Here is a 25,841-nt window from a genome sequence, read left to right on the forward strand (position 1 = left end):
TACTGAGATAGAAGCCATATTATAATTATTCATCTAAAAAAATGTGATCTGTGACCATACCTTTCTATAAAAAAAACAAGAATTATGATGACTAGCATAATTTGTCTTATTGGAATGGTCCATGCTATACTGGGGTGTTTTATAGATAGGAACATTACTGATATGGTTCATGCTGTACTGGGGTGCTTTATAGATAGGAACATTACTGATATGGTCCAATGCTGTCTGGGTTGTTTTTATAGATAGGAACATTACTGATATCATCCATGCTGTACTGGGGTGCTTTATAGATATAAACATTACTGATATGGTCCATGCTGTACTGGGGTGCTTTATAGATAGGGACCATATTGATATGGTCCAGGCTGTACTGGGGTGTTTGTTTAGATAGGGACCACACTGATATGGTCCATGCTGTACTGGAGTGTTTGTTTAGATAGGGACCACACTGATATGGTCCATGCTGTACTAAAGTGTTTGTTTAGATAGGGACCACACTGATATGGTCCATGCTGTACTAAAGTGTTTGTTTAGATAGGGACTACACTGATATGGTCCATGCTGTACTGGAGTGTTTGTTTAGATAGGGACCACACTGATATGGTCCATGCTGTACTAAAGTGTTTGTTTAGATAGGGACCACACTGATATGGTCCATGCTGTACTAAAGTGTTTGTTTAGATGGGGCCACACTGATATGGTCCATGCTGTACTAAAGTGTTTTTTAGATAGGGACCACACTGATATGGTCCATGCTGTACTTATAGTGTTTTTTAGATAGGGACCACACTGATATGGTCCATGCTGTATTAAAGTGTTTGTTTAGATAGGGACCACACTGATATGGTCCATGCTGTACTGGGGTGTTTGTTTAGATAGGGACCACACTGATATGCTACATGGTAAAGCATGATTAGTTATAAAAACCAAAAGAATTAAGATGACTAGCCTATTTTATTTGCAGGTGACTGAAAAATTACTTGATAAAATATTAAGTATTCAGATCTTAAAATGAAAACTGAAGAATTAATGATTCAAAGCTATATTGATGCTGGCAGGTAATAATATGGCAGTCTGTGGAAATCATGTCTTTTTCACAAATTGTGCTCTGATTAGGAAAAGCCACATAAAATAAAATTCTAAAATCTTGACATGTTTGCAAACACCACAGACAGACATGCCTACATTTGACTATATGCTTCAGGTGATGCTAATTTTATCATTTTTCCAAATGGTCCAAATTATGATTAAAAAATAGCGTAAACTACCTGCATTTAAATATAGTTTTAATCTTGTGGTTTTTTTCTTGAAAACTTTAATGATTTTTATTCACTTGTCCTATGTTGGGTGTATGATGGTATAGCATTGTCAAATCTGTTAACATTTACTCTACAAGTGCTTGAATTTGTAACAGTTGGAGAGATTTTCATGAAACTTTACCCAGGTATACATCATGGTGGGTCACCTACCACAAACTGGCCTCCTGCCTCTATGGCAAAGTTAAGGCAAGGGGAAATGTAATTTTGTGACTGGTGGCCTATACAGAGTATAACATTTGAACCACTGAAGATAATTTAATAAAACTGTACTGATATGTGCATCGTGGCTAGATTGTGTGTGCCATGCTATAGCCATACGCCCTGCCTGATAGTCAAGGTCACAACAATGGAAATTGTAATTTTACAACTTTTATTCTTGCCTGGAGTGTGACTTTTGAACCATGAAAGATATTACAATGTAACTTTAGGCAGTTATATGTTATGTATAGACAGTGTTTTGCATATTATGTATAGACATTGTTTTACATATTATATATAGACAGTGTTTTACATATTATGTATAGACATTGTTTTACATATTATATATAGACAGTGTTTTACATTTTATGTATAGACAGTGTTTTATATATTATGTGTAGACAGTGTTTTATGTATTATGTATAGACAGTGTTTTACATATTATGTATAGAGAGTGTTTTGCATATTATGTATAGACAGTGTTTTACATATTATGTATAGACAGTATTTTACATATTATGTGTAGACAGTGTTTTACATATTATGTATATACAGTGTTTTACATATTATGTATAGACAGTGTTTTACATATTATGTATAGACAGTGTTTTACATATTATGTGTATACAATGTTTTACATATTATGCATATACAGTGTTTTACATATTATGTATATACAGTGTTTTACATATTATGTATAGACAGTGTTTTCCATAAATGTATAGACAATGTTTTACATATTATGTATAGAGTGTGTTTTGCATATTATGTATAGACAGTGTTTTGCATATTATGTATAGACAGTATTTTACATATTATGTATAGACAGTGTTTTACATGTTATGTATAGACATATTTTTATTTTCTTATGTATTCAGTCATACACCCTGCCCTTAAGATCAAGGTCACAGCAGTGGTTAATACCAATCAGTGACCTATTGCCTTGTCCAGACTGTTACTTTTTAACCCCTGAAAATATTTTTTTTTGTGATGAAAGTCTACCCAGGTCCATACCTTAGAGTAGTTGAGACCCTAGCTCAGCGGTCCAGGTCATTATTAGTTATAGGTTAAGCTAATGGTTATTGTGGCATTTGTGATACTTTTATTAAAGTTTATCAACACAGCCATAACCTGATACAAGATTATATGATACAAAAATTTAAAAACTTGAATAGGGAAATTGCAAGTCTTATGTACAGACTGTAGTACAATAAATTATAATACATTTAATTAGTCATGATGCATATCAATACATGGTATACAAAAATTTAGATGATACAGAAATTATCTCTATTCAATGTAAGTGATGTTTGATGGGAAACTTGAACACTTAATGCCAAAGTTGGTGTTTCAGTGTTCCATGTTTTCCATCAGCACTTCCCTTATACTCAATAACTTCATGTTTTCCATCGGCACTTCCCTTATGCTCAATAACTTCATGTTTTCCATCAGCACTTCCCTTATACTCAGTAACTTCATGTTTTCCATCAGCACTTCCCTTATACTCAATAACTTTATGTTTTCCATCAGCACTTCCCTTATACTCAATAACTTTAAAGCCATTTGAGATTAAGGGATACAATTTATACATCGTCAGTAGAATGGTGAGTTGCATACCACATTGCAGAAATATTTAAAGTCATGGTCACAGCTCAGTATTTACATTTTCTATCATGTGATTTTCTATTTTGCTCCATAATTTTAAGATATATGCATTTAAGATCATGGGATGAAACTAATGGTATATTTATACATCACCATAAGGAGCTTTGTCTTCTAATCTGTTGGGGTGCCTAGCTTCAGTATCAAGGTCATTTTAAAAGTATTTTGCATTTTCCATTTCTCTTTGCATTATAACTTAAGAGCCATTTGAGATAATGGGATGAAACGTTATTTGTACACCATTACTTGAAGGTATATTGTTTGCCACATGGAGTTTCTATCTTCAAGGTCAAGGTTCATATTGTAGTTTTCCATTGCATGTTACTTTCATCTCTGTATCTTGAAACCCATTTCTAATTGGGTTAAACATCATCATTAGGAGATACAAAGCTGTCTTGAAGGTATCAGCTTAATATTTTAAGTATTACATATTTTCTTTATTTCTATAATATTAAATTTGTGTGAGATTAGGGGATGAAACTTGTTATGCTTCTATATTGCCATGATTTGTTGTGAACCCAATGCATTATTCCTATTTTCAAGGTAAAGGTTGTTATCCTGGATGTTAATACTAAATATTAAATAATTGTTATATTGACACATCTTTGATTTAATGTAAATATTGCTTTATGTGTCTACAGGAGGAGATTAAGGAACAACAGAGACTGGCAGAGGAAGAAGAGGAAAGGGCTAGAGAGCTTGAGAGACAGGTCAGTACATTTGTCATTAAACATTTCTGTACTTGACATTACATATAATTAAACATTGAGCATTATATTCACTAGCCTTTGTAACACTTAGCATTACATGCTTACACACCAAACATTATATTCACTAGCTTTTTAACACTTAGCATTACATGCTTACACACCAAACATTATATTCACTAGCTTTTTAACACTTAGCATTACATGCTTACACACCAAGCATTATAGTCACAAGTTCCTATAACACATAGCATGATATACTTATAAATAAACAGTAAGCATTATGGTTACTAGCTCCTATAACATACTAGCTCCTATAACACTTAGCATGATATACTTAAATACTGAGCATTATAATTACTAGCTCATATTACTGTTAGCATGTTATTGTCTCTAGCTCCTACAATTTTTACCGTTAGATACCTTTTAAACAGTGAGTGTTACTCACATAACACAGCTAATATTACACACATCTGCAAACCTGCTAACATGTCATACCCTTACAAAAATATATGTAATTGCAAGTGTGTTGTCAGTGTTGTACCATGGTATTTTCAGTGTAAAACATGTGTATTTTCAGTCTATTACTAGATCTGGGAGTAATTATTTCATAAACCAGTGTATTGTTAGTCTACTACCAGATCTGGAAGTTGATTTGTAATTATTGCTTGAACCAGTGTATTGTCAGTCTATTATCAGAACTGAAAATAGACCAGTAAATATTACATAAAGCAATTACCAGTGTATTACCAGATCTGGAAATAAGTTGGTAATTATTACATAAAACAGTGTAATATTGTTGTATGAATTTTCCAGTTTTGCTATTAGACTGGTAATTATTACATAAACCAGTGTATTGTTTGCTTATTATCTGATGTGGCATTAAACCAGTAATCATTATATTAAATTTGTTATCAGTCATATCTGATATTTTACTTAATCAGGTTATGGTTTGTCAAGGACATTTTGTTTATATTTTCATCACATACTGTCAGCATATGAGAGCTAAAGCTTTCCACTTTCTGACAAGAGGATACAAAAATCACACTGTATTTCTATACACCGAAATGCACTTACAATAAACTGGAATCATAATGTTGCAACTGGAACACTTGAACACCATATTGATAATGGATAGTACTTGCTATTTTAAAGTGTATTTTCACTGTGATGTCAAGCATTCTTGTAAAACCCTGACAGCATGCTGGCAAGAATTTCTAGCTTAAACAAACACACTAACAACAGGTTAATTACACAATACCACATCACTAACAATAGGTAATAAACTGACTAAGATGTTATATGGTACCACACTGACAATTAGACTAATAAATGGTTTATGGCACACACTGGCAATAGACTGACTAGGATGTTTTATGGTACCACACTGACAATTAGACTAATAATTGGTTTATGGTACCACATTGACAATGGACTAACTTAGATGGTTTATGGTACCACACTGACAATAGACTGACTAGGATGGTTTATGGTACCACACTGACAGTGAACTGACTATAATGGTTTATGGTACCACACTGACAATAGACTGACTAGGATGGCTTATGGTACCACACTGAAAATGGACTAAGAAGGATGTTTTATGGTATCACACTGACAATGGACTGACTAGGATTGTTTATGGTACCACACCGACAATAGACTGACTAGGATGGTTTATGGTACCACACTGACAATAGTCTGACTAGTATGGTTTGTGGGACCACACTGACAGTAGTCTGACTAGGGTGGCTTATGGCACCACTCTGACAATAAATAGATTCCTGCATTAAATTACAGTTTATTTCCTATGAGACCTGAGATAAGCTAAGTACCACTTTTGTAAACATTCAACTAAATTGGAATGGAGGAATCCAAAGATAAGCTTTTATCTGAGTTCCTTCTACCTTTAAATTCATTTAACCTTCAAAAGGTTTTAAATTATAGATTCAAATAAGACATCATTAGGCAAGTACTTTTGTAAAATTTTCATTATATTACAATGAAATTATAGCTATCATCACTTATCTTCCTTGCATTTGCACATTGACTATTAGACATTTGTCATTTCTCATTGTCTTTTATGGGCCTACAGTATCAAAGAATAATTATTTCCCTTCTTTTCAAACTATTCAAAGTGTTGTCAGGAATATCCACTGTCTCCTCCCTAATTTTGGCCTTATTGATGGAAAAGTATTAAAAACATTTCAGGCTGAGGAGGAGGCTATGCAGAGGTTGGTAGAGGAGAGGAATGAAGCAGAGAGACAGAAGAGGGTGTTGATGGAAGAAAAGATGAGGCTGGAGGAACAATCACTAAGAGAACAGTATGATTACTTAAAAACTTTATTATTTCTTTTTTACTGAGCCATGGGTTTTAAAATACATACATTTGTTTATGTATTTACTGTATAACATACTGCATAAATTAGTTTTAAACACTCTTTTAATGGTGCTGGAATCAGTTGCATTAGAAAAGCAGTCAATACTCCTTCATTATAACACTGGCCACTGGAGCCGTAGAGTATACTAATTTTAGTAAAACAGTCTTAAAATAAAGTCATTAATACATAATAAAATGTGATAACATGACATTTAATGTTATAATGAAGAGGGCTATCATGAGAGAGTTCTAATAAAGCTCATATGTTTTTGTCTCCTGAGCTGATACTACTGATGATTGTGTTTCACATCTCGTTAACTGATTATATGGCAGTCATTTTGATTTATCCCCCTTTAAGGGAGTTTGAGCTTGAGAGGCAGAGACAGCTGGAGGAAGAAGAACGGAAGAGGTTGGAGGAAGAACAAGCCAGAAAGGATCAAGAAATGGCTAGGATAACAGAGGTGAGAGATCACAAGAAGATATTTCTGACATGATAGATCCAGGGAAAATACTTCATATATATTTTTTTTAAAATGTGCTCGGCCTGTCATAAACAAAGTTTCATAAGAAGGGTTTATCAAACGCGTGTGCAGGTGGGAAGTGGGCTTGTCTTCCAGCACTACTTATCATGGAAAAACTGCAGCATCACAGTTGTTACAGACTCCCTCTGATTTGGATTGGTAATGTTACTAGCCATTATTGCTTGAAAAAGTTGTTATGATGATCAACATATCAAATAAGATTGTACAAATAGTTCATATTACTGAACAAAATGATAAACTGCATCATATATATATATATATATATATATATATATATATATATATATATATATATATATATATATGTATATGTTATGACTCTGGGTCTTAAAACCATGTAACAGAAGTAAATGTTCAAGAGATACTACTTACAGTATTGTGAATTAAATCCCTAATAATCCTAAATATCCTATCACAGGTTCAAAAATATAGAATATTCTGTATGAATTCCAATAGTCTTAAATGTTATGATATACTACATTGATGTAATCTAGAATGGCTTTGAATGAGTTCACAATAATCCAAAATAAAATTGTAGTCCAGTAGTCAATGAGCACTTGGTTAATTCCAATGAATATTTTGAAATAATCCCCCCAGATTATAACTGAACACAACTGTAATTCTGAAAACAAATTTATTCCAGAGACTGATGTAAGGAATGAATTACATGTTTATCAAATCTGTATTTATACACATTTTCACTTGACCTACATCATGTTGTTTACAATTTACAACCATGGACAAAAGTTAAGGACAAAATTTAGATTATATTTATATATGAATTAAAGATTTCTGAAATTGTTGAGGAAAATCATCACCTTGTAATTGTTTATACATGCTTCTCATTATGCAATAGCAGCATAGGTATATTTGTTTTCAATGTATATGGTATGTATTTGTTGAGTACATCTTGGCAGAACATGGCATAGCAATGACTTTGGTATCAATTTGCATATCCATGCATACATCTGTCCACACCCTTGATTATCATCAGTATTAAACTTGTTTATTTTCTTTATATTTTGATACCATTTTATTCCACCTTCTTCAGATTTGGAATCTAGCATTAGTATGGGCTGAATATAGCTTTAGTATGTACTGACTATAGCTTTAGTATGTGCTGAATATAGCTTTCAAATGTACTGAATATAGCTTTAGTATGAACTGATTATACCTTTAGTATGTACTAAATATAGACTTCATATGTACTGAATATATCTTTCATATGTACTGAATATAGATTCAGTATGTACTGAATATAGCTTTAGTATGTATAGCATATAGCTTTAGTATGTGCTGAATATAACTTTAGTATGTACTGAATATAGCTTTAATATGTAATGCATATAGCATTCATATGTACTGAATATAGCTTTAGTATGTGCTGAATATAACTTTTAGTATGTACTGAATATAGCTTTAATATGTAATGCATACGGCATTCATGTGTACTGAATATAGCTTCAGTATGTACTGAATATTGATTTCATATGTACTGAATATAGCTTTCATGTGTACTGAATATAGCCTTAGTATGTTTTGCATATATCTTTAGTATGTACTGAATATAGCTTTAGTATGTACTGAATATAGCTTTCAAATCTACTGAATATAGCTTTAGTATGTACTGAATATAGCTTTACTGAATATAGCTTTCAAATCTACTGAATATAGCTTTAGTATGTACTGAATATAGCTTTAGTATATACTGAATATATCTTTCATATGTACTAAATATAACTTTAGTATATACTGAATATAGCTTTAGTATGTATTGCATATAGCTTTAGTATGTGCTGAATATAGCCCTTTACCTCATAGAGCATAGCGACAAAGTGTAGCACACTATAAATAGAACACCTGTTACCTTGCCGACCGCATTCGCATAGCCATGCCTGTGAATTGTTAAGCAATGTAGTGGTGTTACGTTTAACAGCAGTTTTAACCATTTTACGTTTTAGGTAGACATTTATTATATGTGGAAAAATTTAAGAGTAAAGTCCGATTGTTATAGCTGTGTAATTATTTTTCACGGAAGAATATTTTATGTGCGTTAAAATCGAGAGAGAACTCGTTCACCGTCATGTCAGTGAGGCCGCGTGACCGACCATAGCTGCTATTTCCCATACTCGAAATTTACACGTTTTTCGTCTGTGTCTACATCACTAAGTCATCTGAATTTGATAATCAATAAAAACTAATTGCTGCTTACATAAATATCAGAGCCTTTACCAAAGTTATTGAATCTTTCGTGGTTGTGATTCTAATCGTAAAATCTTCGTAAGTACTGAATGAAATCCTGCCTGTGAATTGTTAAGCAATGTAATGGTGTTACGTTTAACATCAATTTTAACCATTTTACGTTTTTGGTACACATACATTATATCTGGACAAAATTAAGAGTAAAGTCCGATTGTTATAGCTGTGTATTTATTTTTCATGGAAGAATATTTTATATGCTTTAAAATCAAGAGAGAACTAGTTCACCGTCATGTCAGTGTGGCCGCGTGACCGACCGTAGCTGCCATTTCCCATACTCGAAATTTCCGTGTTTTTCGTCTGCGTCTACATCACTAAGTCATCCGAATTTGATAATCAAAAAAAACTAATTGCTGCTTACATAAATATCAGAGCCTTTACCTAAGTTATTGAATCTTTCGTGGTTGTGATTCTAATCGTGAAAACTTCGTAAGTACTGAACGAAATCCTGCCTGTGAACTGTTAAGCAATGTAGTGTATGTTACGTTTAACATCAATTTTAACCATTTTACATTTGTGGTACACATATATTATATGTGGACAAATTTAAGAGTAAAGTCCGATTGTTATAGCTGTGTAATTATTTTTCACAGAAGATTTTTTTTATGTGCTTCAAAATCTTGAGAACTCGTTCACCGTCATGTCAGTGAGGCCGCGTGACTAACCGTAGCTGCCATTTCCGATATTCGAAATTTACAAGGTTTCCGTGTGCGTCTATATCACTAAGTCATCTGAATTTGATAATTTATAAAAACTAATTGCTGCCTACATCAATATCAGAGACTTTACCTAATTTATTGAATCTTTCTTGGTTGTTATTCTAAGCGTGAAAACTTCATACATACTGAATGAAATCCGCGGCTGCCATTTTGGAGACAGGAGATTATGACCCAGTTACTTTAAATAGCAGATATCGACCAGTGCATGAATAGTGACCACGTGATCTGATGTAATTGTCATTCGCAGAAATGAATGTAGTATCTACTAGGGGGGTTTTCCCCGAAGGTGGCGCTACGAAAACTAGCTCAAAATGGCCGATGTTTACAGCAGGCGTCAAAAGGCGCCTCCATGCGAATCTTGTAGAGGCGTCAAAAGGCGCTTCCATGCGAATGGAGTAGAGGCGTCCAAAGACGCTTGTATGAGGTAAAGGGATAGCTTTAGTATGTACTGAATATAGCTTTAGTATGTATTGCATATAGCTTTAGCATGTGCTGAATATAGTTTTAATATGTACTGAATTTAGCTTTTGTATGTAATGAATATAGCTTTAGCATGCACTGAATACAGTTTTAGTGTATACTGATATTTTTCTAGCTAAATAAATGGACTCATTATCAAAGCTTGGATGCATCATCAACAAGCAAGCCATAACCCAGCTTCTTGTTAACTCACAACATCAATCAGAATCAAAACAACTTTTAAGTAGACTGTACAAAATTAAGACAAAAAGATCCAACAAAATTTCAAAGTTCAACACCAACTAAACTTTGGAAACATTTACCTTGCTGTTTCTTAGCAATTAATATTCATTTTAAGATGTTTGATAACCTGAAAAATAGTAATCAATAAATGTCAAAAATGCATGTGTTTTCATAAATATGAAAAAAAAATTGAATTATTATAATTATTTATATGTCCTCTTTGTCTATATTGTGATTTCACAGATTCAATTTTCATCAGAAACTTGTTTATCTTTCCGATTCTATTATACATGTAAGATTGTCATGATAATGCATGCCATTTCATGATGTTATGTCAATGACATAATTGTTTATAAATATTGTTTATGAATATATATACATCATCCATTTCTTTCAGAATATTTTGTGCCTGTAGAAGCATACAGTAAATGTAAAGCTAGTTACACAGATGTGTCTGTGGGTTTTTTAAATTTCAGTTAGTGATATAAACTGAACCTCAATGAGGTCAGAATGAATTTGCATAGGTTAGATGATATGAACTGTCTGTTATTGAATTCTTTTTTGTCTGCCTTAATGTTAAGTATGTTTTGGTAAGTTTGAAAAAGTGGAGGAGATGAGCCCTCTCCTTACCACATTGTAAAGAATGTTTCCATAATTTATTGAGAATATTACTTATGTCTTTAATATTTTGTATATTTTGTGATATTGTATATAATCTCTTTTAAGTCAAACTGCAAACAACAAAGATCCCAATCTGCCATAGCATCATGTTCTATGTCATTTGTTCTACTGATTACTCCTTACAAACTGCACAGACCCAAACCAGACAGGGTACCCAAATCTATCCCCTTTTTTCATTAGCCTTATTAAAAGCATTGCACTTTTCATTAACCCATTTTCAACATTCTTTCGAATGTGTGTGGTTTATGAATGTGAGTCATGCCTATATAGTGAAACTTCTGGAGACAAGAACCCTAGTAAACTGAAATCCCTTTGAAACAGAATCAAGATTCTGATCCTGAAGTTTTCTTTCATTAAACTGCAACTTGGTAAATGAAAAAACCCTATAAGCAAAAGAAATGTTTGGTCCAAGAGTTAAATGAAGCCCATAAAACTGACCATGTGGTCACCCTGCCAGTAATCAATCCAGAGCACATTGCCATGCAGAGTGAAATAAAATTCAACATTGAAATACATTAAAATTCAATGAAATGGTAGTTTTGATAATCAATTTTGAAAATTGACTGGTCATTGATTTTTTTCTAAATATGAACATTTACTTGTGAAAGGCCACTTAATAGATCTCGTTTTGGGTGAAAAATAAAAACTGAAAACACTTCAAGATTGAAGATTAGATTTGGTCATGTGGAACTTTGGTCTTTCACTGTATTTGCAAAATAAATATTATGAACTAGATTGAATAGTTTTGTTGCTAATTTTATAAACCTGACTTCATGTGACAGAATCCCCTACTGACACACCACAAGTAACAAGTAAATATCTCCATAATAGTTAACAGAGATTACTAACAGAAATGCTGCTTTTTATCACTTCAGTCATCAAACATTTGAGCATGATATTGGTAGCAAATTATTCATTACTTCCTTCACATGCCACCAAATCCCAGACAGCGTGATGCTTTCATCGTCGCAGGCTGATACCATCTTTAAAGCTACAAGGAAGTGATTCTCAACAGAACCTCACTCTGTGCATGAAGATTTCTTTGCTGTTCTTCTTGTTTGCATTTTCCAAAGATATTCTCTTGCAAATTAATCAGATAAAATTAGATAACTTATTGTAGATGTTTATTTCTAGTGATTCCCCAGCTAGTTTGTTTCTGGTGGTTGATGTCATCTGGAGATAATTTTGCTGAGTTTGCATTTTTCTTATTGTAGATGTTTATTTCTAGTGATTCCCCAGCTAGTTTGTTTTTGGTGGTTGATGTCATCTGGAGATAATTTTGCTGAGCTTGCATTTTAATGCCCTGATCATGATAGTGGTTATGATGTATAATTATTTTCCTGTTCAGTATTCATTTGATAATGGGTATTATGGGCATGCAGTAATTGATATTACATATCATTAGATAATATAGGTAAAATTATGGGCATGCAGTAATTGATATTACATATCATTAGATAATATAGGTAAAATTATGGGCATGCAGTAATTGATATTACATATCATTAGATAATATAGGTAAAATTATGGGCATGCAGTAATTGATATTACATATTACATAATATATGTAAAATTATGGCATAAAAAGGACAAAGGGTACCAGTACCTGTCATTGTAACGTGAACACCTATTTGATGATATCAGGATTTCGGCAAGCAGAATACGATCACTTAACATTCTATTCTTTGATAAACAAAAATAAATCAGCTTCTTGCAATCAGCGTACAGGAATAGCAAATTAATATCACTAAAGAATGCCATATTTTAATAACATTATGGTACTTTCAAACCTACTTACATTTTGTGACCACTCACAGAATAAAAAACAGACCATCATGATAAACAAGCCCACTGCATGTGTCAATCTGTGAAATCAAAATGTTCATAAATATGAAAACAAATAATATATAAGCATTGTAAAAAAACAGTAGCTCTTGGAGGATGGGGTGGGATTGGTATTAATATTTGGGTCATCTTGCATAAAAAATACATGATTATAATCATTGTGTTGCATTTTAGTTGCGGATGATGGAGGAAAAGGCAAAGGCAGAAATGCAGATTGCATTAGAACAGAAAAGAACTGAGGCCATCTTGAGGCGAGATAAAAATCTGGAGGCTCGACAAAACATATCACAGCTAAGGTATCGACAGGCCATCACACGTGCCTGGGTCTTCTCCTACTTCATCAGATGGCCTCGAGAAACATTTGAACAGTAAGTAACTATTTAGTTCAAATCAATGTCCATCTGCACATTATCTTTGTCAGTCTGCTTACACATTTGCCACATAAAATAGTCAGATCTCTCATTAATTATTTTCTCATCACACTTCAAAGGTAGTTGTTGTTGCTGTAGGGTTTAACACCATTTTTCAGCACAAAATAGGCTATACATGGTGGCCAGTATCAGTGGTGGAGGAAGAACCTGGAAAAATCCCAGAAAGAACCACCAACCCCCCCCGAGAAGCAAGCTGCTGGTGAGCTTTCTCACATACCGACATTGACCGAGCCTGAGACTCGAACCCATGCAGACAGAGGTGAGATGGCAGTGATCCATAACGGTGAGCACTTTAGACCACTCATCCACTCAGGCCCTCCACTTCAAAAGTAAAATACCTCTTAAAAGTTATAATTCTCTTCAGAGATGGATACCAAGATCAGTGGTTAAGGTTACTGGAAGTAATGTTTCCATATTGTGTCTTACTGGAGTAATGTTTCCATATTGTGTCTTACTGGAGTAATGTTTCCATATTGTGTCTTACACCACAATTTACAGTAGGTTTACCTCCACCATTTTTAACATAGGTAGCATTGTCATGTTTTGCCTTTGGTAGATGCAGCTCTTTTCTGAGTTTGACTTCACTGGTCAAATGAATGCATGGTTTACTGGAGAGAAATTGTTCTTTTATTTCAAGTTGAGTGTTTTTCAACCATTCCTTGTTAAAAATTTAGATGGGGTCAGTCAGAGTTGAGTTAGGAGTCAAAAGATTGTGGTTAAAGTTGCTTTAAAATTAAAATACTTTTATCTCCAAAAGTTGTGATCATTTAGATTGATTACTCAGTATAATAATTTATTTTCTCATTTTGGGAAATTTAAAATATTTAACTTGTGTGAAGAATTTAGCCCCTGAATAAACTAGTGTGAAGAATGTAGCCCTTGAATATTCAGAAACTACACTGAGTAGATGGTTAGTGAACTGGATCCTGCCATTGCAATTCAAGACTAATTATTTGGATCTAATGTAACGTCACATTCTCTGCCATGAAAAGAGTTTGTCAGGAGCCATAGATTGCAAGAACATAAGGTTTAGTTGTAGATTTATTTAAATTTAAGTTGCTGAATATGTAGTTAAAATTACTTTTTCTGAAAAAACTATTTTTGAGTCATTAGATAAGCATTGGAAACAAATGTTTCCTCTCTACATTTTCTTATACTATGAATATATTACTTTACTGATATACTTATTCAGACTGACTAAAGTGTTTACCTCTGCAGTGCAATGGGCAAAACTGCCTTTCAAGAACAGGAAGAGTGTACTTGTAGTCTGTTTTCAAAAATAGCTAAAGTAAATTGTGGAGTGGCTTCCTGCTGCAGGAATATGCTGTGCATCATTTCTGCTAATTTCATTCAAATTCACACCATGAAGTAGACAGTATGTTCATTCTGAGCAGCAATTCACCAGTTGTGGTCATATAATTGAGAATTCTGCTTTCTTGAAATGCTCTATACTTAATTGGTGTGATGAGAGTTGTCTGGAGTTGTAAGTTTACAAAGGCAGCCACTGCTGCACTCAGTCTGAAACTAAAGTGAAATGGTTAGTCTTATTTTATTTATGAATGCCATCGAAACTTGATTTCTGTTTGTAAAACAAACCAGCACATGTCCCAACAGCAGTCCAAAAAGTCCATGTCCAGAAACAAATTTGAAAATGTTTTAAAATTAGAATAATGGCATGAAAATCTAATGAGGTCATCGACAGATGTAATATGATTTTTGCTTCATTATTTTGAGATGGTTTTTGTATAAAAAACAATGAGGTCAAAAAATTGATCAGGTGTGTGAAAGAATTAAAAAGATGTAAAGGCCTAAAAATATACGGTTATCAACATATGAATAAAAATATGTCTATCAAATTTAATTTCTCAATTTTGAATGATTTTTATATGCCAATCTAATGTAAGGTGTAATATGTTCTGGTATTGGTAGTCCATTTGTACATCCATTTGTCCATTAACCTTTGATTGTCTGGCTGTTTACTTAGTAACAATTCAAGATATTTTCATGAACTTTGCCTTATGATATTCAATGATGGTGGTTCCAGTAATGTATGCTTGGGACCTGGGGAAGGCACTTTTAATTTGGAGTAGTCACCCATATTTGCAATTTAGATTTTTGTATCATTTTCATATGAACTCTCTGAGTAATCTGAGTACCCTGGCATTTTGTTTTTTTAACATGCCTTCTCTGGCATTATGCAGGTGTAAATTACATAAACCTGAGTAGAGACTATCACATAGCATAATCACTCCACCTGCCTGAAGGTCAAGGTAAGAGAAAATGTATTTCTGTAACTTGTATCTTTGTCTTGAGTATAATACATGAACAGCTGAGGCTAGTTAATGAAACCTTGCCCAAATGTACATTGTGAATAATGGTTTGTTGCTCTACCTGCCTTGATGTAATTCTATGACTAGTAACATTGTCCTGACCATAAATGTTGAACCACTAAAAATATTTTAATGAAACTTTGCCCGAATATGTACCATGACTAGTTGGTGTGTTGCATACAATAGCCATCACCCTTCTGCTTCAAGGTCAATGTCATTTCAAAGGAAAATGTAATTCTGTTACCTGTAGCCTTGTCTAGAGAATAACATTTTGAACCACCGAAGATTTGTACCTAAAACATTGCCTAGGAATATATCATGATTTTATGTGTTACATTCAGTAGCTACACCCTTTTCAGTGAAGTCAAGTTTGTGGCAAGGGAAAATGTAATTCAGTGAGTTGTATCTTTCTGAACTACTGTAGATATTTCAATGAAACATTAGGCAATACTGTCTTGACTTTAAAGTAGCTCACATATTATCAGCCATACCACCTTTCTCAAGGTCAAAGTCACAACAATAAATAATGTAAGGCAGTTGACTGTTTCCTTATTCAGGCTGTTTAACCCCTGCATTTATTTTTATGAAACTTGACTGAGGTCCACATCTTATTATAAATTAGTCTAACTCAGAGGCAAAGGTCATTAGTACGGAAAAGGTCAGGCGGCAGATGTGTCATGTTCCATTTGCAGAACTATTTTTTGCTTCATTGCACTACAGAGGTTTTGGCAAAGTCCAGAAAATTAGAAAATATGTCTCAAAACATAGAAAAGTTAATGGACTGAAAATCTAATCAGGTTATCTACATAAGCATAGGGACAGATGGATGTATAGAAGGACGGATTGACAGAACCAGTTTAAGATCCGGCCCCACTGCAGGCATTTGGGACATAAATATAACCTCAATGTTTAGCATTTATTATAATTATTGAAGATGTATCCTTGGTATCATGAATCTGGTGAATAAATTTTAATATTCGTATTGGTCTGTTAAATCCGTGTTATGATCGATACACTGTATGTATACATTTGCAAATATGTCCGAGTCTAGCTACAAACAAAATAGACTCCGATATGTCATCACATAATGCACCAGCAGATCAGGATCTCAGTGTTTTGTTATCCTGATTAGTCCAAGCCAACTGCATAGACCCAGGTCTGCTGGTACATTATGCAGTGGCAGATCTGGGTCTGTACAGTTTCCAGTTGGGCCTGACTTGCATGTGAGTATATATGGTAATGGGTTTGTAGTTATGCACATTGTACAGGATTATAATATTTATCTTTGCTTATTGTTTTGTAGACCCATTGGTGGAAAACAAAAGAAAAAAAGAATGCCGAGAGCTAAAACACCCAAACCTGATTCAGCTGCACAGAAACCATCCTAAGTCAGCACATCCAAGACTTTTCTTCATTCCAGCACTCTTAATTGATGGATCTTATTATTTATATTTAACATGAACTCAGCTACAAATAACATAAACTAAGGTCTGCAATTATATAATGTGTTGGCAGATCAGGGGTAATGCTTTTTGATTGAAATCTCAATTAGAATTACTAGTGTAAACCTTAATGCATCAGTCCATTATATTAAGGCAGATCTTGGTCTGTATTGCCTGCAGCACTTCAGTCACAGATAAAAGAATATGGTATCAACATTCTCATGCAATGTATGGGAGACTCAAAAAGAAAAACAGAGCATGAAAGTGTGTCACTTACCATTGCTAATAAATACTGACAATATTTTCAGTCTTAGCAGCAAATTATCAAGTTCATACAGTAGTTATTTTTTAGTGAAACCTCTTTATTTCTACGCAAAGATATTTTCATAAGTGTACACGTTATAAGTCTTGTTAATTGCAGTCGTGGAATCATTGTAACTGTTTTACTGGATTCACAGAGCCAGGATAATTATTATAGTCTTAGTCTCATTTTGGTGTTTTACAGCACAGCAACACTGGTAGGCTATTCAGTACTTAGGCAATGGGAGTAAAATGTCATGCCCAAGGAGACACCACAGTAACCAACCAAGGCTGATTTGATTGTACCAGATTTGAACTCGCACCCTATTGGTACAAGTCTGTGCTAACCATTGAGCCATTGTGGCTCTGAAATATTCAAGTAATACTAGGTCAGTAGTATTGTTTGATTTACAGTTAACCTGTGGTCAAAGATTAAACTTCTGCACAAATCATCCAGTAGAATTAGGTCAAAGATGAACTGACAAGCTGTGTTACTTTGTGAAATTTTTATTTTAATATGAATTTTACCAATCATTTCATCAAGGAAACAAATTATGGGTAAAAAATGTCAAATAATTAATTTATTAACAAAAGAAGGATAAATATTTCAGAGCACCATAGTCACTACAGTACATCCTCTCATGAAATATTACTGCCTTGAGAGACCACTTGTCTTGAGAAACCATGTTCTCAGTGCCTGGATTTATTGATTAGATAGTATTATGACCTGTCATGGGTGACTGCCTTCTTGAGAGACCAATGATTAATTTGGCAGAAAGGGTTGTCTTTTAATACATGTAATACTTTCTAGAGTCTTACAGCACAGGAATCCATTGAAGTGCATGCTCTTTGATACATTATAAATTGTATATGTAGTACACTAGCGCAAATCATAGTGCATGTTGCTTCATACTATATAAATTGTATATACAGTACACTAGTGCAAATAGTAGTGCATGTTACATCGTACTATATAAATTGTATATATAGTATACTAGTGCAAATAGTAGTGCATGTTACTTCATACTATATAAATTGTATATACGGTACACTAGTGCAAATAGTAGTGCATGTTACATCATACTATATAAATTGTATATACGGTACACTAGTGCAAATAGTAGTTGCATTATATATCAAAGTTCATTACTAATCCTTTAAACTGATACATTATTGGTATTTGAGTAATAGCAGTCAGATTTATTGAATAAATTTTCCATTTAGTGCGATTTTTCAGTGGAGTGTAAATGTACTTCATGTAGTTCAATAATAATACTAAACCTCGGGTCCTATGAACTAGATGCTTTCCAGTTTTTTCTTAAAATCTTGAATGTTTATTGTGAACTTTTTGTAAAAATTTAAATGACTGTTGTCAGAAATGAGCTTTCATATGTTTATTTTGACCATTTTCAGTAATATGGAGAGTAAATTTTAATAGAAGTACTTGCAATATCTCAGAGTACTTTTGTGACCAATGTTATAGTGTTGACATTTTAAAAATAGACATGAGGAATAGACTGTATACAAGGGAGGGCATGTTTAGGAAAATTGTATGGCAAAGGCTGAGAAAAAAAGATAATTATCACCTATGACAAGATACACATCCTCAGAAAATATATGTATGACTGGTACATAAATATAAAGTGATGTCTGATGGCTTTCATTTGTGATATTCTTAATATTATAATAGTGCACTGTTGACCTATGAGATTAATCCATTTGTTTTCTATCCAATGCATTTTTATCAACAACTAAGGAAAAAATAATTATTCTCTGTTAGATTGCATCTGTTATGAACACTATGTAAGCTACCTCAACCTGAAAAGATTCCTGTTATAATAATGTCACAGCAAAGGGAAGGAAGTTAGATTTTTCATTTTTAAATGAAATTACTTGTTCAGAGTAATTTCCCCTTTAAACCTGTAATCGAAATTAGATGGTCATATAATGGCCATAACATGAATGTATCCACAAAATGATAACATAACATGAATGTATCCACAAAATGGTAACATAACATGAATGTATCCACAAAATGATAACATAACATGAATGTATCCACAAAATGATAACATAACATGAATGTATCCACAAAATGGTAACATAACATGAATGTATCCACAAAATGGTAACATAACATGAATGTATCCACAAATGGTAACATAACATGAATGTATCCACAAAATGGTAACATAACATGAATGTATCCACAAAATGGTAACATAACATGAATGTATCCACAAATGGTAACATAACATGAATGTATCCACAAAATGGTAACATAACATGAATGTATCCACAAAATGGTAACATAACATGAATGTATCCACAGAATGGTAACATAACATGAATGTATCCACAAAATGGTAACATAACATGAATGTATCCACAAAATGGTAATGTCATTTCACCTTTAAATCCCTTTTCTCTCAGATTTCTTTTAACATTTAATAGTAAAACATTGATTTCTTTTGTAATTCAATAAAACATCAGTTATACAGACATATCAGGAGACCTTGTCTTGTCCAGATAATTGTTTTTCTCACCCATGTGACAGAGAAATCTAGCTGATTTGTTAACCTTACTTTTTTATCTCAGCCTGGTTGTCTCAGTCATATTGTCTCAGTCATGTTGTCCATATGCTAGGAATGACTTTTCATGGGCAGAAAGCATTGTTTTCTGCTGTGCCTAACAGAGTTGTTTTAAAATCAAAATAACAACAGTGATATAACAAAAGAAATTCACTCACAAAGCATCTTTAGGTCTCTCTAACTTCGATAACACACCATGTAAAACATTTTGACGCACACACACACACACACAAACACACACACACAAACACACACATGATGTCATAATTTGGTAGAGCTCATAACTAAAAGTTTAAGATATAACCCAAAACTGATCAGTATTGATGACATGAATAAACTTTTTGAATCCTCATAGTTGGGTCTTAAGACACCATCAACTTAATTAAGCACTTTACGGCTTACAAATATGTTGCATTTTGGGGGACAGGGAATGGGGTTGGTGGATTAAAAACGCAGAAACATCAAGTGGGGTGTTAGCTCTTGAAAGCAAGATCACGAATTAGAATATTTTGAGTTTAATGAGAGACAATCTTGAAAAGCAGGACAGGGGAGGATGTAAAATCAGAAGGAATGAAAAACCAAGTATATACACTAACCCCCCTCCACTTCCAAGCTCTCTCCCTTGGACATATTTTCATACAAACACAGTATACAGTTACTTTTTATGTAAGAATAAATTTGACCATTAAATATTAAAAATCATAATGGCAAGTAGTTACAAATTTAACTATCACTTCCAGCAAATATCAGTTATATCCATTATAGACTTCAGGAAAAAGATTTTTTTTTCTCCATTATATATTGCTTTTTTTCATTATATATTATTATATATATTTTTACTGAGCTTGCCATGGAACTTGACATGCAGCCTGCTTTGGCATCCATGAGCAAGACCATCCATCCATCTGTCCACACCCTTGAATAGACCATCCATCCATCTGTCCACACCCTTGAATAGACCATCCATCCATCTGTCCACACCCTTGAATAGACCATCCATCCATCTGTCCACACCCTTGAATAGACCATCCATCTGTCCACACCCCTGAATAGACCATCCATCCATCTGTCCACACCCTTGAATAGACCATCCATCCATCTGTCCACACCCTTGAATAGACCATCCATCCATCTGTCCACACCCTTGAATAGACCATCCATCCATCTGTCCACACCCCTGAATAGACCATCCATCCATCTGTCCACACCCTTGAATAAACCTAGTTTTAGACTTAACCTCAGTGCAATTTGTTTTTACTTTGTTAAATAAATTGGAGATTACACAGATATGAGTAATATTTACAAATAAATTAAGAATGGCATATCTAAGTATTAGATGTTAATTATTTCCATTGTCAAATTATGTATACATGTTATGGAATATATTCAGTAAAATATGTATATTAATGTTATTTAAAATAATTATAAATAATCATCTATCATAGTGCAAAACCATTCGAAAACTTTGCCAGTAATATCAGGGTGTAACTATCATTTTCTTTTTTCCCCACTGCTGCAAGATGTACAATGGACAATGTTTATTTGCATCTTTTTCACTTCAGATTTTCAGCAGCGAATCATGGGACTAACCATCTTTTTCATTTAGCTGAATTCCATTTTTTTGCAACAACTTATTCCAACACTGGAAACTATACCATATTGTCAGTCTAATTGGTAACTATTTCATGAAATGCTATGTTTACAAAGGGAAGTAAGCTTGTCACATGACTGGTTATAGTCTGGTACCCATTCAAATATGTCTCATGATCTAACAGAGAACCATGATGGCTAACATACCATTCTTCCTATATGGTCAGACGTTAACACTGATTTGAGCTGAACAATACTGTGGATCTCAGCTGTTAATGGTTTGGTCATCTTTATGATTATTGTGGTAATAATAGCCAGTAATTGTCCAAGTGACAAAATCTGACATATAAAGGACTGATAGCAGTATGGATAATTTGATTATTTACCCTTTGTATGGACCAAAGTTAGGTACTATATTGGAATGTTGTAACTTTTTAATTCATTGGTACCAAGGGATCCTGGCCACAAACAGTGATTGGTCAGTGGTGATATGAGTGTGGAGGTCAAGCAAGAGGGAGACCTGTGTACTTTTGAAAACATAAAATCCACAAAAATGATGATTTTACAGTATACTAGAGTCTTCAAAAAGTTGATTATTTTATAGTAAACTGGAATCCACAATAGGTAATGAGTTTAAACTAAATTAGAATTGACAAAAAGATGATGATTTTTGTAGTAAATGGTAAATTCTACTGCCTTTGTATGCTATTTTGTTCCTCTTTGAAGATAAAATGTTGGTTTTTAGCAAACTATGCTCTTGTAGTGCAATTTATGCAATATAGCTTTTTATGTATTGAAAAAGTTACAAATATAGAAAAGCCAAATATATATTCATTGGTCTTAATTATTGTCTGTTATGTATTTGTGTGGGTAACACGAACATTCAATGAACACATGAATATGTAGTAAAATATTTACATGTATTTATTTATAATTTAGATACAGATTTTTAGAATTGATATTTAATGTTTTTTAAATTGCACATGTTCAATGTATATAGTTTACATTTATATCTTCTCAAATTTATCTTGGATAAATCACTCTTCATACATTTCATGCTAAAAATACAGTTTTAGAGTAAATATAAATTAGACTTTAAATAAATAATTTTAAACTAAATTATACTGCAACTTTAAGTAAACTTGCCAAATTTTTCTTCAGTGTTTCCTGAGTTGCTTTGATGAATGAATTTTATTTGATCATTCAAACTTGATTGTAATTTCAAAACTAATTTGTGTTCTTTTGGCAATTCATAAGAACAAAAGCATATAAAGAAAGGAAAATAATTAAAAGTACCTTCTTTTTATCCCTTTGAATATATATATATATATATATATATATACACTGTTAAGATGTGACAAGAAGTTACAGATGTCATCTTGAGTAAGATTAGTATACAAAACAGTCCATAGAAAACGTTTGGTGATTGTATCTTATTGGGAATGATGATAATATACTTCTTCCTCATTATAACACTGTCCATGAATGCCAAGGGGTATCCTGCCTTACAGTAAGACTGTCTTATAGTGGGACAGCCTTATTGTGGGACAGCCATATATAATGAAGTAAATGATAGATGTAATTCAAGTAATGAGTAATAAAAGGGTATACATGGCTATACTTGCCTTAAAACAGGAGCCATGTTGTAATGAAATGCCATTTAGTCACCGAGTGCTGTACTCAGATAACTTTTAATACTCTGCATTTTTCAAATTACTTGCCATGTTCTGTGTTAAGAATTTTCATGTCTGCAATTTCAGACAGCGTGAAACTACCAAATACTCGAACTGAAAAAATTGTCTATCAGAAGTTTTAAGAGTTATATTGTTATTTTTGGTGATACAGAAATTGAAAAATAACTTTCATATAATTTTCTGGTTTTTGTTTTAAAAGTTGATTATTCTTTAATAAAGATGTTATTATATTCTCTCAAATTTTGAAGGTGTTTTGGTGATATTGGACATTTTGTGACATAATTAATCTACCTGTGATACACTTTTTTAGTTATTTTGCAGTTTTATTAATTTTTTTCTTTAATGTAATTTGAAGATTTTTTATGCATGTACAATAGGTTTTGCAAGTATATTGGTATAAATCAAATAATTTCTGCACCTTCTATAATATCTAAGTCAGTTTGCTTGTCTCATTTATCCATATGTCTTGTTGCTGTTTTTTTTTTTTTATCTCTTTCACTGTTTAAAATACATGTAAATCTGGAGACATTTTTTAAATTTTTATAAATTTGGGTTTTTAAAATCATTTACAAACAGTTTTTCTCAAGATTGCAAGAACTTTGAAGCAAATTTATCAGTCTTGGGCTTAAAAAGAATTTTTGTATTATCTGTAATCACTTTAGTATAAATTAAATTTACCCTTATGGCATTAAACTGTCCAAAGAATTCCAGAGAAAACATTCATTTTGAGGGGAATAAACCTACACACTGTTATCTAGTAATTATTATTTCTATGATATATTTCTATGATATATCTATGATATATTTCTATGATATATCTATGATATATTTCTATGATATATTTCTATGATATATCTATGATATATTTCTATGATATATCTATGATATATTTCTGTGATATATCTATGATATATTTCTATGATATATCTATGATATATTTCTATGATATATCTATGATATATTTCTATGATATATTTCTATGCCCTTGCCATATACCTCAGAGTGGGTATATAGTGTTATCTATATTTACATTCCATTAATCATGGTTCTCTTTACAAGTCTTCATGGACCAAATTTGTTATGGTCTTGATGTTAAAAATGCCCAAGCAAACTTCAGTTTCATCAAAATCAGAGCATGCAGTTTTAATCTGCATTAATATTACAACTCCTTGAATCCTATCTTTAAATTAGAGCAGGGCATGCCAGTGAAGTAAAAGTACTTCAGAGTTTACCCTTGCACCTTGAACCAATATTGGCAGGGACATCCCAGTTTATGAGACACATTTTGTTGCCTTAAAATCATGACATCATGCGTATCCGGTAATATTGCAGCAATATTTGGGCCTTTTTAAGTTTTATAACTTGTGCAATACTTACCTTGCTGTTCATAATTTCAAATATATCAACATCATTGCAAAAGACTTGTTTAGGTACTGTGTTCATCTTACTTTCACACACAATGAAATTCAGGGTATAACTTTATTGAACTGAATGTGCTGAAATAAAAGCAAACTTATATCATCTTCATTGCTTTTTTAATGTGTACATTAAGAGATATGCTGGACATAGGTATCACACACAGTTGCAAATTTACTATAGATTTTCACACATATAACTTTTATTTGTTTTGAACTAAACATACACGTTATGAATACTTACTAAACAACTGAACTCTAGCGATGGGAAGTGTTTGTGTTCAAAATACTAATGCTGACTGTTAAAGTCTTAGACATGTGGTATACACCAAACATTTTGAGACTAAAATGCATGCATTCAATTATAAAGCAACTACAATGTTTTGTGGATCATATCCAAGGTAAAGGTTATCAGCTGAGATGTTTATTTGAAGAACATAGAAATTTCTAAGATGTTTACAAACTTCACAGAAATACAGGAACAATAAACAATATTTTTCTAGGTTTGTTTTTACATTATTTTCTTGGTGATGACATGCAGCTGACCATGTCTGCATGATACATGTTTGCATACACACATATATACATACATACATAGATAAATAGATACATACATACATGCATGCATGCATACATACATACACACACATGCATACATAGATACATGCATGCATGCACACACACATACATACATAGATACATGCATGCATGCATACATATATACATGCATCTGTGCATACATAGATACATATATACACACACATACATACATATATACACATACATACATACACACATGTACATGCATATATGCACACATACATACATATACACACATACATATATACATACATACACATACATACATATATACATGCATACATAAGTAGATACATATACACACACATACATACATACATACATACACACACATACATGCATGCATAAATAGATACATATACACACATACATACATACATATACACACATACATACATATATACAATCACATACATACACACACATACATATAC

At 32.7% G+C, this 25,841-nt stretch overlaps 1 protein-coding gene across 2 annotated transcripts in view; it reads left to right on the forward strand.

Moving 5' to 3' along the window:
* Nucleotides 1-24,915, forward strand: part of LOC149801080 (uncharacterized) — a 157,392-nt gene extending 132,477 nt beyond the window's left edge. For both annotated transcript variants that reach the window (XM_089955114.1, XM_089955115.1), the window contains 5 exons: nucleotides 3,821-3,889; nucleotides 6,098-6,210; nucleotides 6,625-6,727; nucleotides 13,189-13,382; nucleotides 17,079-24,915. In XM_089955114.1, coding sequence (XP_089811240.1) covers nucleotides 3,821-3,889; nucleotides 6,098-6,210; nucleotides 6,625-6,727; nucleotides 13,189-13,382; nucleotides 17,079-17,163 — 564 coding nt within the window. In that variant the 3' untranslated portion in view covers nucleotides 17,164-24,915. The remainder of the gene's footprint in view (nucleotides 1-3,820; nucleotides 3,890-6,097; nucleotides 6,211-6,624; nucleotides 6,728-13,188; nucleotides 13,383-17,078) is intronic.
* The last annotated feature ends 926 nt before the right edge of the window (nucleotides 24,916-25,841 follow it).

The sequence above is a fragment of the Sinohyriopsis cumingii genome, chromosome 4 (genome assembly GCF_028554795.1).
Source record: "Sinohyriopsis cumingii isolate HCF-2022 chromosome 4, ASM2855479v2, whole genome shotgun sequence".
Taxonomy (NCBI): domain Eukaryota; kingdom Metazoa; phylum Mollusca; class Bivalvia; order Unionida; family Unionidae; genus Sinohyriopsis; species Sinohyriopsis cumingii.